Source organism: Lipotes vexillifer, unplaced genomic scaffold (genome assembly GCF_000442215.2).
Source record: "Lipotes vexillifer unplaced genomic scaffold, Lipotes_vexillifer_v1.1 scaffold911, whole genome shotgun sequence".
NCBI classification, from domain to species: domain Eukaryota; kingdom Metazoa; phylum Chordata; class Mammalia; order Artiodactyla; family Lipotidae; genus Lipotes; species Lipotes vexillifer.
The window spans coordinates 358,911-373,560 of NW_006781377.1; the positions used below are offsets into that span (position 1 = coordinate 358,911).

A 14,650-nucleotide genomic window follows, 5' to 3' on the forward strand; every position below is an offset into this window, starting at 1 on the left:
AGATACCATTCCTTATTGTCCTAGTAAGGCCTGTTTTCAATGGAGCCTCATACTCTGTGTTAATTTATGCTATTTTATATGCTCTTCTTTTTTAGACCCTGAGCCAGGCACATGCTTACCCAACTCTCCCAGTCAGCTCCTGCTGTAGTTCAGTATCACCCTTCCACCACAACCCTTTCTCTGCTCAAACAACAGAACTCATCCTACAGGGGCAGCTTCCTTCGTTTTCATGTCATTCCTAGACAGCTACCAAAATCTAATACCTGGTGGACATCCATCTTTGTGTGTGACCACCTTCTACCGGGGTCTATTTGCCCCTCTCCATCATTCTGTGTTCCTGTTTCCTTTCTCCTTCAGGCAGATGCTCCTTGGGGCAAGCTTGCTCTGGGCTGACCTTCCCATCAGCCCTGCTCTGTGCTTATGATGCACCAGTCACACCTTCTTAGTCAGATCGGAACCACTCGGATCTCAGCATCGCCCTGACCTAGACCAGAGTTGCTAGACATCTTTGAGAACTATCAGGGGATGGCCAACTACAAAAGGAGCTTCACACCAGACTTGCTGACTTCCTTCTCTTACCCAAACTGCTTCATGCTCAGCATACAGCAGCAGTATGTCCAAATGCCCACAAAGAAATTTTCCCCAATTGACGTGATCTCTCCTCTCCTTCTCCGCAAGTCCTAACATTCTTCAGTTTCTTCCTTTATGAAATATTCCTAAATACCCTAGGAACTAATACCCTGTACCTCACGACTTAACATCTAATGGGAGACTGCTTTCTATCATTCTCTAAGTACTACATGAATGTTGGTCTTATTTTTAGGGGAAAAGTTATAAACCCCCGCAAGGGCAGGAACCCAGTCTTAAAGCTATTTTATAGCACTCCAATAAAAGAAGTGACAGTGAGACACACCCAGTAATCTCTCAATAAATGCTTCCTTCATGCATTGGGGCCAGAAGGGAAGTCATCTGGCTCAAATCCTAGCCCATGCTCCAGTTCCTTGAAGAATCCCCAGCGAGTATCACCTGGACTCCACTGAACAGTTTCAGTGAAGGGGTATTCTCTACCTTTGAACATAGCCTATTCTAAACATCTCTCCTCTTCCTAAGTACCACCCCCCTTTTCCTCTTTTGAATGCTACCCTGTATTTCTCCAGCTGCCCTGATTACCGTACAACTTTCTTTTTACCTTGTTGTAGGGAACACATTTGGTCTTGAATTCTTTCTAGAATGAGATGGGATAGGATTAAATAAATGCATAATGTAAAAGGTTTTCTAATCATCACTGATTTCTGTCTGCCCAGAATATAAATAACTAACTTTAGGCTACTTATCTTGACATTTCAACACATATTACTTTATATTTTTAATTAAGTGTTCCATATGTGTAGAATGTATTAATTTTCTCACTGTTGCATACCTGAAAGCATAATTTTCACTTCCTTTGTAGCCAAGTTCTGTCCCTGTCACTGAAATATGCTAATAGAAATAACGTGATAATTACATGTGGAAGTAATGAAAAAGAAAAATTCTAGGTTAAAAATGCAAAGTGGAGATTCTGGAAACTCTTTCTCTGAAAAGCATCTCCAAAAGAGATTTGTTAGTAGGAAATTTTTTGATGGGACTGATCCGATCTCAAAAAAATACACCTGGAAACTGGATGCCTTGCCTTTCCTGGACACTCTCTTTCTTGCCGCACTGAAAAGCCAGTGTCTGATCGCCAGGAGGCGCTGGACACACAGTGGCTGCACCTCCTCAAGGACACTGACTCCTTTCACAGCTAAGGTCAATCATTCTCACTAAATTTTATTTGTTGTTCACAACCTGATGAGAAGATCAGCTTAGATAATGGCTTTCTCCTTTAGAAATACAATCCCATGGGCAAGGAGAGATAGAAGTAGGGGCTGGGAAGGGAGAGTGGGGAGGAATCTAAAAATCCCCCAATAAAATATCTGTTGCTAAGTTTTCATAGGCGAGACTTACTTTGATCTTCCTTTCAAACTTACTAATGCTACTAAAGGTCTAACTGTCACTTTCAAGTTCTGGGCAATTTTATGAGCATAGGGTCATGATTAGCATCATGTATTTGATTACCTTCCCTAAAAGGGATGCACAAAAAGGATGAGACAAAGCTTTAAGCTGCTTACTTTCTCTTTAGTCGTTCTGATAACTCCACAAAGCTTTATTCACTTTTTCTAATTTTTATTCTTTTTCATCATAACACATATAATTTTCCTCTGATACTGTTTGAAATTTTCACATTGATTCTTTGAGAGATTCCTGAGACTATTTTAGATCCACATTCTTGACACAATCCATTTTAAAACTGGCCACTTTAATCGGTAGGACTGCTGAATTAACAAATATATAACTAAGTGAAGCAAAAGTTAGAATTTTATTCTAACTATCTAGCATAGACTTCCTCTTAGAAAAAGCCATTCTTGCTTGATAAATAACTTGAGATTAAACTTTTGCATAAATAAAAAAATTAAATTTTGGTACTGGAGGAGCAGAGAAGTACATGGGGTAAAAGAATAGCCTGTACAACGGTGTAATGCTGACCACTTTGTGAGGTGAAGAGGGCACAATGCAACTTTCCCAGGGAGAGGATGCTGAAGGACAGAGCGCTGTAACACACAACTTGAAATGTTTGTGTTGCCATACTGTAAACTCTGCACCTTGATTTAGTCAGGTCTATTTTTATCACATTTTTAACTTGGTTTGTTGACAGAGTTGAGGCAAGAACGAAGTTTACAATCAGCCTGACAAAATGCAGAATACGGAAACATGCACAAATGCAGGATCGCAGACTGAGTTAATCTTGAGACTATATACCATAAGGGAATCTGCAGAAATCTTGGGAGGGGCTTCAGACTTTCCAGGAAGTCAAAAGTGATGATGCAAATATGATCTAGATTCCAAAGGGATTTGATGCTGCAGCAGATACGTGAATTACAGAACTAAATTTTTTTCTTTCAGTCCCCATTTCATTATCTATTTATACTCAACAAATTGAAGAAGCGTAGCCAAATATATTCATGATGTTTCGTATCTTAACTATTCATCACAAAACTAAATATCTAAATGTTTAAGTATGGCTATGAAAACTCTTCACTGCTTCTTTAATTTTATATAATTTTGCTTATCCCGTGAAGTGTGTCTAGAATTGTACTACAGTTTAGATGAGCATTAGAAAATACTAAATGAAGATGGTACATAACTTTAATGTTTCACATGTTAGAAAAAGGTAACTAATGGATTGGCAATGGAATCTCAATATAAAAAATTTTGCGGTGGGGAGGTCGGCCAAGATGGTGACATAGGGGGCTCCTGAACTCCCCTCTTTCCACAGATACACCAAATGGACAGTTACACATGGAGCAATTTCCTCTGTAAGAAATCCAGAAACTAGCCGAGCAACTTCTACCCATTGAGAGAATGAGAAAATACCCACATCGAAATGGATAAGGAAAGGCTGAGAAAATCTTGCTATAAACCCCACCCCCAGAACAGCACCATACAGTCGGAAGGGAATTCTCAACTCCCAGCTTCTCCCTGAGGAGAAAAGGGGTTTAGACCTCATATTGAGTGCCCCAACCTTTAAGACTTTCACCCCAAAACAGGCCCCCACCAAAACACCTAACTCTGTAAGTCAGTGAGGATTGCATTTTGGAGACCCAAAGGACTATAGCAAACAAAAGCAAAGTTGTTAACAGGTGCCTGAGACTTGTTGTAGCTATTCCCCCAGGAGTCAGCACAGAGGGAACAGGCAAAAATGCCCACCTCCCAGTCTTTCCCAGATAGAGATCCACCTGCATACTTTAAAAACTGCTACCTAAAGGTCAAGCTTCTAGTTAGCCTGCATCTAGGGTCTGGCTTTGATCCTTCCTAGGAAAGCCAGTAGACACCTCCTCCATTTTCCCCTTCTAGCCCAAAACAAGTCACCAGTATCTCCCCGGAAGGAGCTTACACACATCTGCACCTCAGCTTTTATGGCTGCAGCCCAAGTGATGGGTCTCTGGATCACCTGGCTCTGACAGCCAAGAGTGCCACCATTCACAAATCCCACAGGAATACAGCAAACAAAGAAGCAGTTCTCAAGAAGCACAAGCACTTGCCACGGCCAGCCCCGCCCCCAAGGCTCAGTGAAGAGGGAGCAGGCAAAAACGTCCATCTTCCAGTCTTTCCCAAAAAGCCTAAAGCTGCTGCTGAGCGTCAGGCTTCTAATTCAGTATGCATCTAGGGGCTGGCTATAATCCTCCTCAGAGACCGGAAAAGCCAGAAGACACATCCCTCACCTTCTCCCTCTAGCCCACTCCAAGTTGCCAGTATCTCCTTGGAAGGAGCTTGTACGCACTTCTGGCACCCCAACTTTTGCAGCTACTACTGAAGGGACAGGCTCCTGGATTGCCTAGCTCTGACAGCCAATGGGGCTTGCATTCATGACTTCGACAGGGCTATAGCAAACAAGGAAGCAGTTTCTTAATAGGTACAAGAGCTCTCCCCACAGCTATACACCTGAGCCCAGGAAAAATGCCCAAATCCCAGTTTCTCTCTGGAAGGGGCTTAACTACCTACTTTCCCAGCTGTTGTTTGAGAGTCCAGCTTCCATCTGCTTGCAGCTAGCTGCTGACTGTGATCCTCCCCTTTGGAACACCTGAAAAGTCTTGGCACACACTCAAAAACTGGGAGCCAGTAGAAACAAAGAAGGCAGCTTGGACAATCACAAAGGTTTGAGAGACAACCAGGAGCTCAAGCTAATTGACAAGGTTCATCTCCCACATGATACCATTCTGTCAAGACTGGGAGTGGTGGTGGTTTTATCTAATGCACAGAAACCAACACAGAGAATAAAGAAAAATAAAGAAATGGAGAAATATGTTCCAAACAAAAGAACAAGATAAATCTACAGAAACAGATCTTACTGAAACAGAGATAAGTGATTTACCTGATGGAAATAATGGTCATAAGATGCTCATCAAGGTCAGGAGAGCAATGCATGAGCAAAGTGAGAATTTCAACAGAAATAGAAAATATTTTTAAAGTAACAAACAGAAATCACAGAGCTGAAGAATATGACTGAATTAACAATTTCAATAAAGGAGGTCACAACAGATTAGATCAAGCAGAAGAAAGGTTCAGCAAACCTGAAGACAGTGCAGTGGAATTCATCCATCAGAGAAACAAAAAGAAAAAATAATGAAAAAGAGTGACAACAGCTTAAGGAACTTATGGAAAACCCTCAAAAAGACCAATATATGCATTATAGAGGTACCAGAAGTATGAGACTGAAAAGGGGGCAGAAACTTACCCAAAGAAGTAATGGCTGAAAATGTTCCTAATCTGAAGAAAGAAATAGACATTCAGCTACAAAAACCTCAGAACGTACCAAAACAGATGAATCCAAAGAGACCCACACCGAGACACATTATAATTAACTTATCAAAAGTTAAAGACAAGGAGAGAAGCTTAAAAGCAGCAAGAGAAAAGCAACTTGTTTCATACAAGGGAACCCACGTAAGATTATCAGCAGATTTTTTTATCAGAAATTTTGCAAGCCAGAGAGAGTGGGATGATATATTCAAAGTGCTGTAAGAAAAAAACTACCAACTAAGAATACACTACCCAACCGATCCTTCTCAAACTCTTCCAAAAAAATAAAAGAGGAGGGAACACTTGCAAACTCATTTTACAAATCCAGTATTACCCTGATATCCAAGTCAGACAAGGACACTACAAGAAAAGAAAATTACAGGCCAATATCCCTGATGAACATAGAGGCAAAAATCCCCAACAAAATATTAGCAAAACAAATTAAACAGTTTAATTGAAAGGATCAAAAGCATCATACTCCATTATCAAGTGAGATTTATTCCAGGGATGCAAGGATAGTTCAACATCTGCAAATCAATCTGTGTGATACTCTACATTAACAAAATGAAAGATAAAAATCTTCTCAGGGGCTTCCCTGGTGGCACAGTGGTTGAGAATCTGCCTGCCAATGCAGGGGACACGGGTTTGAGCCCTGGTCTGGGAAGATCCCGCATGCCGCAGAACAACTGGGCCCGTGAGCCACAACTACTGAGCCTGCGCGTCTGGAGCCTGTGCTCCGCAACAGGAAAGGCCGTGACAGTGAGAGGCCCGCACACCGTGATGAAGAGTGGCCCCCGCTCGCCGCAACTAGAGAAAGCCCTCGCACAGAAACAAAGACCCAACACAGCCAAAAATAAATAAATTAATTAATTTTTAAAAATCTTCTCAATAGAAGCAGAAAAAGCGTTTGACAACCCAAAATCCTTTCATGATAAAAACTCAAAACAAACTGGTTATAGATGGAATGTACTTCAATGTAATAAAGGCTATATATGACAAGTCCACAGCTAACATGGTTCTCAGTGGTGAAAAGCCAAAAATTTTCCCTCTAAGATCAGGAACAAGACAAGGATGCCCACTCTCATCACTTTTATTCAACATAGTACTGGAAATCCTAGTCAGAGCAATTAATCAAGAAAAAGAAATAGTCATCCAAAACAGAAAGAAAGAAGTAAAACTGTCTAGACAATTTGTAGATGATATGATATTATATCAAAAACACTCATCTAATTCCACCAAAAACTGTTAGAAGTAATAAATGAATTCAGTATAGTCTCAGGATATTAAATCAATATACAAAAATATTTTGTTGGAGAATATCAAAGCCAAATTCTTGCTCAAATTTCAATAAAACTACAATGAAAAAAATCAGTTGCATTTCTATACACTAACAATGAACTATCAGAAAGAGAAACTTAAAAAACAATTCCATTTAAAATAGCAGCAAAAAGAATAAAATACTTAGAAATTAATTTATACAAAGAGGTGAAAGATCTATACACTGAAAACTATAAGACACTGATGAAAGAAATAAAAGACATAAATAAATGAAAAGATATTCTCTGCTCATAGATTGGAAGGATTAATATTAATATTGTTAAAATGTCCACACTACCCAAAGCAATCTACAGTTTTAATGTACTCCCTCTCAAAATCCCCGTGGCATTTTTAAAGAACTTTTTTAAAATCCCAAAATTTGTGTGAAACCACAAATGACCCTGAATATCCAAAGCAATCTTGAGAAATAAAAACAAAGCTGGAGGCATCATACTTCCTGATTTCAAACTACATTAAAAAACTATAGTAATCCAGGCAGTACTGTATTGGCATAAAAGCAGACACATCGATCAAAGGAACAGAACAGAGAGTCCAGAAATAAACCCATACACATAGAGTCAATTAATTTTTTACAAAGGAGCCAAGAATACACAATAGGGAAGGACAGCCTCTGCAATAAATCGTGTCAGGAAAACTACATTTCCACAAGCAAAAGAATGAAACTGGATCCTATCTTACACCATACACAAAAATCAACTCAAAATGGATTAAAAACTTGAACATAAGACCTGAAACCATAAAACTTCTAGAAGGAAAAGACAGTCGGTAAGCTCTTTGACATTGGCCTTAGCAATGATTTTTTAGATTTGACACCAAAAGCAAAGACAACAAGAGCAAAAACAAACAAATGAGACTACATCAAATCAAAAAGCTTCTGCTCAGCAAAAGAAACCATCGACAAAATTGAAAGGCAACTTATGGAATGGGAGGAAATATTTGCAAACCACATATCTGATAAGGGCTTATATTCAAAATATATAAGGAACTCATACAATTCCATAGCCCAAAACAAATAAACAAACAAGTAAAAATAACTCACTTAAAAAAGGAGACCCAATTAGCCATTTTTCCAAAGAAGACATCCAACTGGGCAAGAGGTACATGAAAGGTGCTCAACATCACCAATCATCCTAAATCAAAATGAGTTATCACATTATACCTGTTAGGATGGCTACTGTGAAAAGGACAAGAGATAGAAAATGCTTGCCAGGATGTGGAGAAAAGGGAACTCTTCCACACTGTTGCTGGCAAGGTAAACTGGTACAACCACTATGGAAAACAGTATGGAAGGTCCTCAAACAATTAAAAAGAGAACTACCATTATCCCAAAGAGACGTCTGCACTCCCATATTCATTGCAGCATTATTCACAACAGCCAAGACATGGAAACAACCTAACCACACACACACACACACACACACACACACACACACACACACACACAATGGAATATTATTTAGCTTTAAAAAAAAAAAGGAAATCCTGTCATTTGGATGAAACTGGAGGGCATTAGGCAAAATGAAATAATTAAGACAGAGAAAGACAAATATTATATGGTATTACTTATACACAGAATCTACCAAAAGGAAAAAAATCAAATTCATAGGAACAGAAAGTAGTGGTAGCCAGGGGGCTAGAGGTTAGGGGAAATATGGAGAGGTTGATAAAAAGGTACGAATCGTCAGTCATAAGATGAACAAGGTCTGAGGATCTAAAGTATAACATGCTGACTATAGTTTATAACACTGTATTGTGTTATTGTATAACTGAAAGTTGCTATAGGAGTAGAAATTAAAAGTTCTCACCAAAAAAGAGAGGAGGGGAGATGAAATATGTGAGGTGATGGATGTGTTAATTAACTCAATAGAGGGAATTCTTTCACAACATATACATATATCAAATGACATTGTACACTTCAAACATCTTACAATTTTATTTGTCAATAATACCTCTGTAAAGATGAAAAAAAGTTTGCAATTTACATGACTTTATGACAAGGATTAAGAAATATACTCCAGAACTAGAATTCAATGTGCTTTTAAAATAAGTATATTCCTGGTATTATTAGGAAACTGTGTAGGTGGTATCTTGGCTTACTGCTTTTCACTGTTCATTGCATTCTCAGTATATTAAACATAATATCTACAAAGAAGAGAGAGAGAGAGATTGGAAAGGGAGAGATTTCCCAAGTTCATATTTTGAATCTTATGCAAAAATACCTAGTTCTTCAACCTTTTACACAAGCTGACAGTTTCACCTCTGGAGAAAGATGACAAAAACTGCAAGAATCTACCATCCTCATTTCACCTCCTACCTGTCATTACTTTTGATAAATCCCTACACAGAACAAAGTCATTAACCCCAACAAAGTGAACAGGAAAGCTAAACTGGAAATATGTGTAATCACAGTGATAGTTGGAGACATCTAGATCACTAATTTTCTATAATTATATGGACTAGGTAAAATGACTGACTTTTCTTCCTCCTTTCTTCAAGACCCCAACATCCTCACTTAACTCTGGTACCAAAATTCTTTGATCAAGTAAATCATTTCAGGAGACAGTGGGTTCACCTTCGTACACGTTCCACTCTGTCATCTGTCCGAAGATACTTCTTGGCATTCTCTCCTTTGCCAAAGCCTGCGCAGTCTTCTGGGTTGGCAAAAACCTATTCCAAATAACGAGGAAAAAACCTATTTCAAATGCCAAGTAGCATGGGGCTAACTCTATCTGATAAGTTATTTACATTTTAACGGAAGGAAATACAGGCATCCAAGTTGACCATTATGAAAAAAAAATCGGAGCAATAGATCAAACCCAGGGGTGGCAGAAAGCATCTCTTCTTAAAAATCTGAATTTTTATTAACAGTGTAAAACAAAATTTTAAGAGAAGCATAAATAATGTAAATAAAAACCAATGTATAAAAATAGCAAAAAGGAAGCAAAAATGGAAAAAAAGAATAATTCTAAGTCCTCATTGACTATTACGGTGAACTGGCATTTTTTTACAGTAATGTTAATGCACTTGCCCTCAAGAGTATTAATATTTCTAACTGGTTGGCTCATATGAAAGTCATAAGTTTACTTGCCAAGGATATCAGAGAACAGGCATGCAGCATAAAAGAGTGAGGGGCAGGAAAAGTATTTTGTACTTTGTTAGGATACGTGTGCCTCTTTTCTTTTTCTGAATTAACCAGAAGCTCGTGTTGAACAATACAGTGAAATATAAGAAGTTGAATCGCATTCCTATAAACACCAAGTACATGTTCTAGGGCATATTTCGTGTATTCCTTCCTGCCATTATTATGATGTTTGAAATGATTTCCCCATTCCCTGAAACTTGAAACATGCATTTAAAAATATTTAAGTATGTCCCAGTATTTAATAATATATAATAAAGAAAAGCACGAACTCTAAAATTAGCCTTAATTTAAGCTGAGGAACCTCATAAATATTATAATATTTTTCTTAATATGACATGAGCATTTATTTCAGGTAAAGATGTTGAGGAGAACTGATGGGCATCAGTGTGATACAGTATCAGCCCTTGAGGTCAGATCTGTCTGTATTGTTCTTAAATAATTGCCTGGCACACAGTCAATGTTCAATAAATATATTTTGAATAAGTAAATAAAGGTATTACAACGTAAAGTGCATGAGATTTTCATTTAAACCAATCTGAATTTGAATCTCGGCCTCACCCTTTATTGGTGTGTAACCTTGGGAAAGCTACTTAATCTCTGACTTGTATTTCCTCATCTATAAAATGGGAACAGTAATGCTCATCTCACATGATAATGCTAACAATTATGTAAAATGCTTCCATGATCTGACACACACAAAGAGTGTCATGGCTCCTAACATATATCACCGGCACTCCACAAACTGGAATTCCCTTCTCCTTTTAAGACAAGCAACATTTCTGCTATCCTTGGTGCCATGACATTTCTAGAGGACAGTGTGGATCTGGTGGTAGCAGTCTCTTTATAGCCTGCTGCTCTAACACCTTGCCCCATTAGAGAGTTAAACATGTGGGTATGTGCCCCCATTAAAATGCAAATATCCCTGGGAAGAACTGACACCTCAAGACAGTAATGAGGAAATACCTTAGGAAGGACCGTGACTTCTAGATAAAAGCAAGGCTCTGGAGGACAAAAACTCAGGACAGGGACTAAAAGAGAAACGATGGTTTCCAGAAAGAAGCTGCTGAATAGGCACAGGGACCACACCAATGAAGAGCATTTAACTTTGTCAATGTAGCTTTGCTTTACCCCCATCACTGTTGTCATAAACCCTGCCTGAATATAGGTTATGTGTTTCAAAAACTTTCTACCACCTTCCCCAAGTCTCCAGTTTTTAAAAAAATCATTCTTATCATGATGGGTAGAAATATTATCCACTTAAGAATTCATAACCACACAAAATTCAAATGCCTTATCCCAATCATAAGAGGTTCTGCTGATAATAAGAACTTTAATTCTATCCCCAAAGGCATATCCTTGACCTGTAACAGAGCTGAAAACACCAGTTCACCGTCTAGAAAATGACTATTTTCTAAACTCTAGTAGGCAAAATTAACTTCAAAATCACAAAAAGTTTCCTTGAAAACTTTCATACTCCAGAAATCTCATATGCTAAGTGGCATGACAAAAGGTAAAAGCTACAATGAAAAAACGATTTACTAGTTTCTAGGAAAAAGCACCCATTCCATAAATATATCAGAACCACCTGTACCAAATGACTGCATATTTCATTTGCAGTATTACAATATGCCACTGGGCTTTACAAAAAATAATTTAAGAAAATTGCTTTCCAGAATCTCAACTCTTAGAAGAAAATATTGCCTCCAATGTCTTACCTTTCTTGTCAATCTATAGAATGCAGTTGCAGTACTCATAAACATCATTTTTGAAAGAACAATCGTTGTGTAGGAGGCAAAGGCCATGAATACTTCATTCTCCATTAGCTGCGTGAGGTCGACCATTGTTTCAATTCTGGTCTGGAATCTTAAAAAAATTTTAGACAAGATAGGAAGAAGCAGACAGAAATACCCCAAATAACTTGACGGTCACTTGATGTTCTTATACTGCAGCATTAACCACACTGTTCTTAAAGATATCTTGGGTAGGGCTTCCCTGGTGGCGCGGCGGCTGAGAGTCCATCTGCCCATGCAGGGGACACGGGTTCGTGCCCCAGTCTGGGAAGACCCCACATGCCGCGGAGCGGCTGGGCCCGTGAACCATGGCCGCTGAGCCTGCGCGTCCGGAGCCTGTGCTCCGCAATGTTGGGTTATTTGAAGAAGAAATAATCAGTTAGGTTTAATGCCAAAATGAATACTATTATGGTTTTTTCTAGTTCTATATCATTAAGCTTGAAGACATCAAACAAGTACTGAGTGAAAATGAAAATGCAGGGGGTATTACAAGCAAAAATAAACAGGTGAACTGCTCTAAAGATACAAATAAAATCATATTTTTACATCAAGATGAGCCACAAGTTGGACACACACAAGAACAGAATCCATGGATCTCTTCAGAAACATCAAACTAGGTACACAGTATTTAGTATCATTAATGTTTGATTAGAAATGCTTAAGTTCTAACATATGTCCTCCTTTACAAACCCAACTTAACAGGCTTTTGTCCTTTCAGTCGTATCCAAGATCTCAGATGCCAGGATTCTAATTCCAGTCACACCATTTTGCTATTAACCTTGGTTGAGAGACTTAGCCTCTGTGAAACTGAATTTCTTCATTTATAAGATAGGAATAGTAATACCTCCTAACTTAGTGGGTTGTTGTCAGGATTTAATTGAGATAACATGTGGAACATACCTAGCACAGTGCCTGGCCCATGAAAACCCTCTATAAAGTTTATGATCTCCTGATCACAATCATTGCTGTCATCAAGACCACGGTCATCATTCACATCAACGCACATGAAGAGGGTGAAGCAGGATAATGGAAACATAAAATAACAGGCTTGCAAATGCAAGGTGAAAAATTGGCATTTATGATGCTTTTGTAGAAAGCACAAGGGGAGGAGGATTAACTTTACGTAAGTCTTCAGGTCACTTCCCATTCCATATTTACTTCCACCTAAAAGCAGTCAGGAGTAAACTGAAGGTAACTCCCTGAGTCTGGTGTCGGAAGTATAACTGGGAAAGTGCTCAGGAAGGAGACAGAGGCACACACGGGTGACACTGAAGTCCAACTGGGTAGAAACTTAGGGTAAAGCTGAAATTCCGCACTATCTGAGAGTCATTCTTTTTAACCTCCTCTGTTCTATTATCAGCCCCACTACCTACATCTTCTATGTCTTCTACATACACAAATATCTTTTCTCATACCCAAGCTTAAACTCTATTTTACAGGCTTAGCATGGAGTGTTGTCTCTTGAAGACGTATCTGTTCCTGCCTTTAAAACTCAACCCCTGCACGCATTCTGATCAGTCTATCCATCTACCAATAATCTGTAAACCTATATATCTTTCTATACTCTGCTACTAGTCATGTAGTTGTCTGTATGTTACTGTTGAATGGGACATAAATCACATATATAATACATATATATTTAATTTTATAAGACTTGGCTACACATCCAATTATACCATGTACTTCATGTGCATTACCTTACATAATTTTCATAACCATAAAATTATAATTCTCATAAGTATATCTATTCTACAGATGAATGAAATGGAGATTTGAGATACTTAGCAGCCATGCTGGGACACAAACCCAGGTCTCTGACCTCACGTCTTGTATACCAACCACACTGCACTGTCTCCTTCAAGAGACTGCTAGCTGCTTAATTCTGACTCATCTAACACTGACTGAGTGCCTACCCTGCAGCTGGCAGTGCTGGCACCCCTTCTATCTGTTATCTTCCTTCCTTTTCCAATTATGCTACAAGTTAAGTATTACTCCCATTTTGCAAATAAAAAACCCAAAGCTTCTTAAGCAACCCCTATTTTAAAAGGTAGGCTAAAAATATACTCCTTGGATTCAGACAAATAGAAATGTACAGTTGACCCCTGAAGAACACGGGTTTGTACTGTGTGGGTCCATTTATATTTGGATTTTTTCAATACTAAATACCAGCATGCTAAACAATTAGCAGCTGGTTGAATCTGCAGATGCAGAACCATGGATACAGAGGAAATGAGTATAAGAGGGGGGCGACTGTAAGTCATACGTGGATTTTTGACTGCGTGGAAGGCTGGCCCCCCTAACCCCCTGCATTGTTCAAGGGTCAACCATATTTAGTTTAAATACACACACACACACACACACACACACACACACAAATAGCAAATTAACCCACCTCCAACAGTCAGTAGTCTTAAAAGCAAGTATGTTAGATAGATTCTGCCAACTAAAAATATCACTCACCACCTGATTCTACAAGCAGGAAATAACTAGCCAATGCCGTCGCTGACCTTTAACACACCCTGAAAGGAGTTCAGGGCAGGTCAGGAATGAGGCACTGTGTGCTCTGGGGAAAAGTGGCAGAAGAGGCCTTCAGAGAGTTAGATATTTTCAGGAGAAATTTTTATGAGCCCAATTTTTTGTACCTTCTCATACCTAGAAAAGCACTAACATCATTAGTGGAGACATCTGTTCCTCATAACCAGCAGCAAACTTCTACTAAGATGTGTGTTTGACTGCACATACCCTCTTCACCAGAATCATATATATACTGATAGCCACACCTCTTCAGAGCAGTTCCTCGAGAGCTACAGTCCTCAGAAAGCCCCAACTAAAGCTGAACTCCCAGCTCTCACTTTATGTGTTTTTTTCAGTTGACGTTTCTCAGTGCAAAATAATACTTTTAGCAACATTTAATGTATCTGCTCTCGTTCTAGTAATGGCAGGGCGCGGGGGAGTCATGAATGAACTGCACTCTCCCTCAGCATGCAGGTAGACTAGTTAGCTTAAT

General features: G+C 38.8%; 1 protein-coding gene across 1 annotated transcript in view; it reads right to left on the bottom strand.

The window, feature by feature from the left end:
• The window catches only part of MGST1 (microsomal glutathione S-transferase 1), a 14,022-nt gene extending 2,312 nt beyond the window's left edge, over positions 1–11,710 (bottom strand). The window contains exons 1-2 of the mRNA XM_007454614.1: positions 11,569–11,710; positions 9,284–9,378 (exon numbers count right to left, since the gene is read on the bottom strand). Of these exons, the coding sequence (XP_007454676.1) occupies positions 9,284–9,378; positions 11,569–11,694 (221 nt within the window). The 5' untranslated portion in view covers positions 11,695–11,710. The remainder of the gene's footprint in view (positions 1–9,283; positions 9,379–11,568) is intronic.
• Between the last annotated feature and the right edge of the window lie 2,940 nt (positions 11,711–14,650).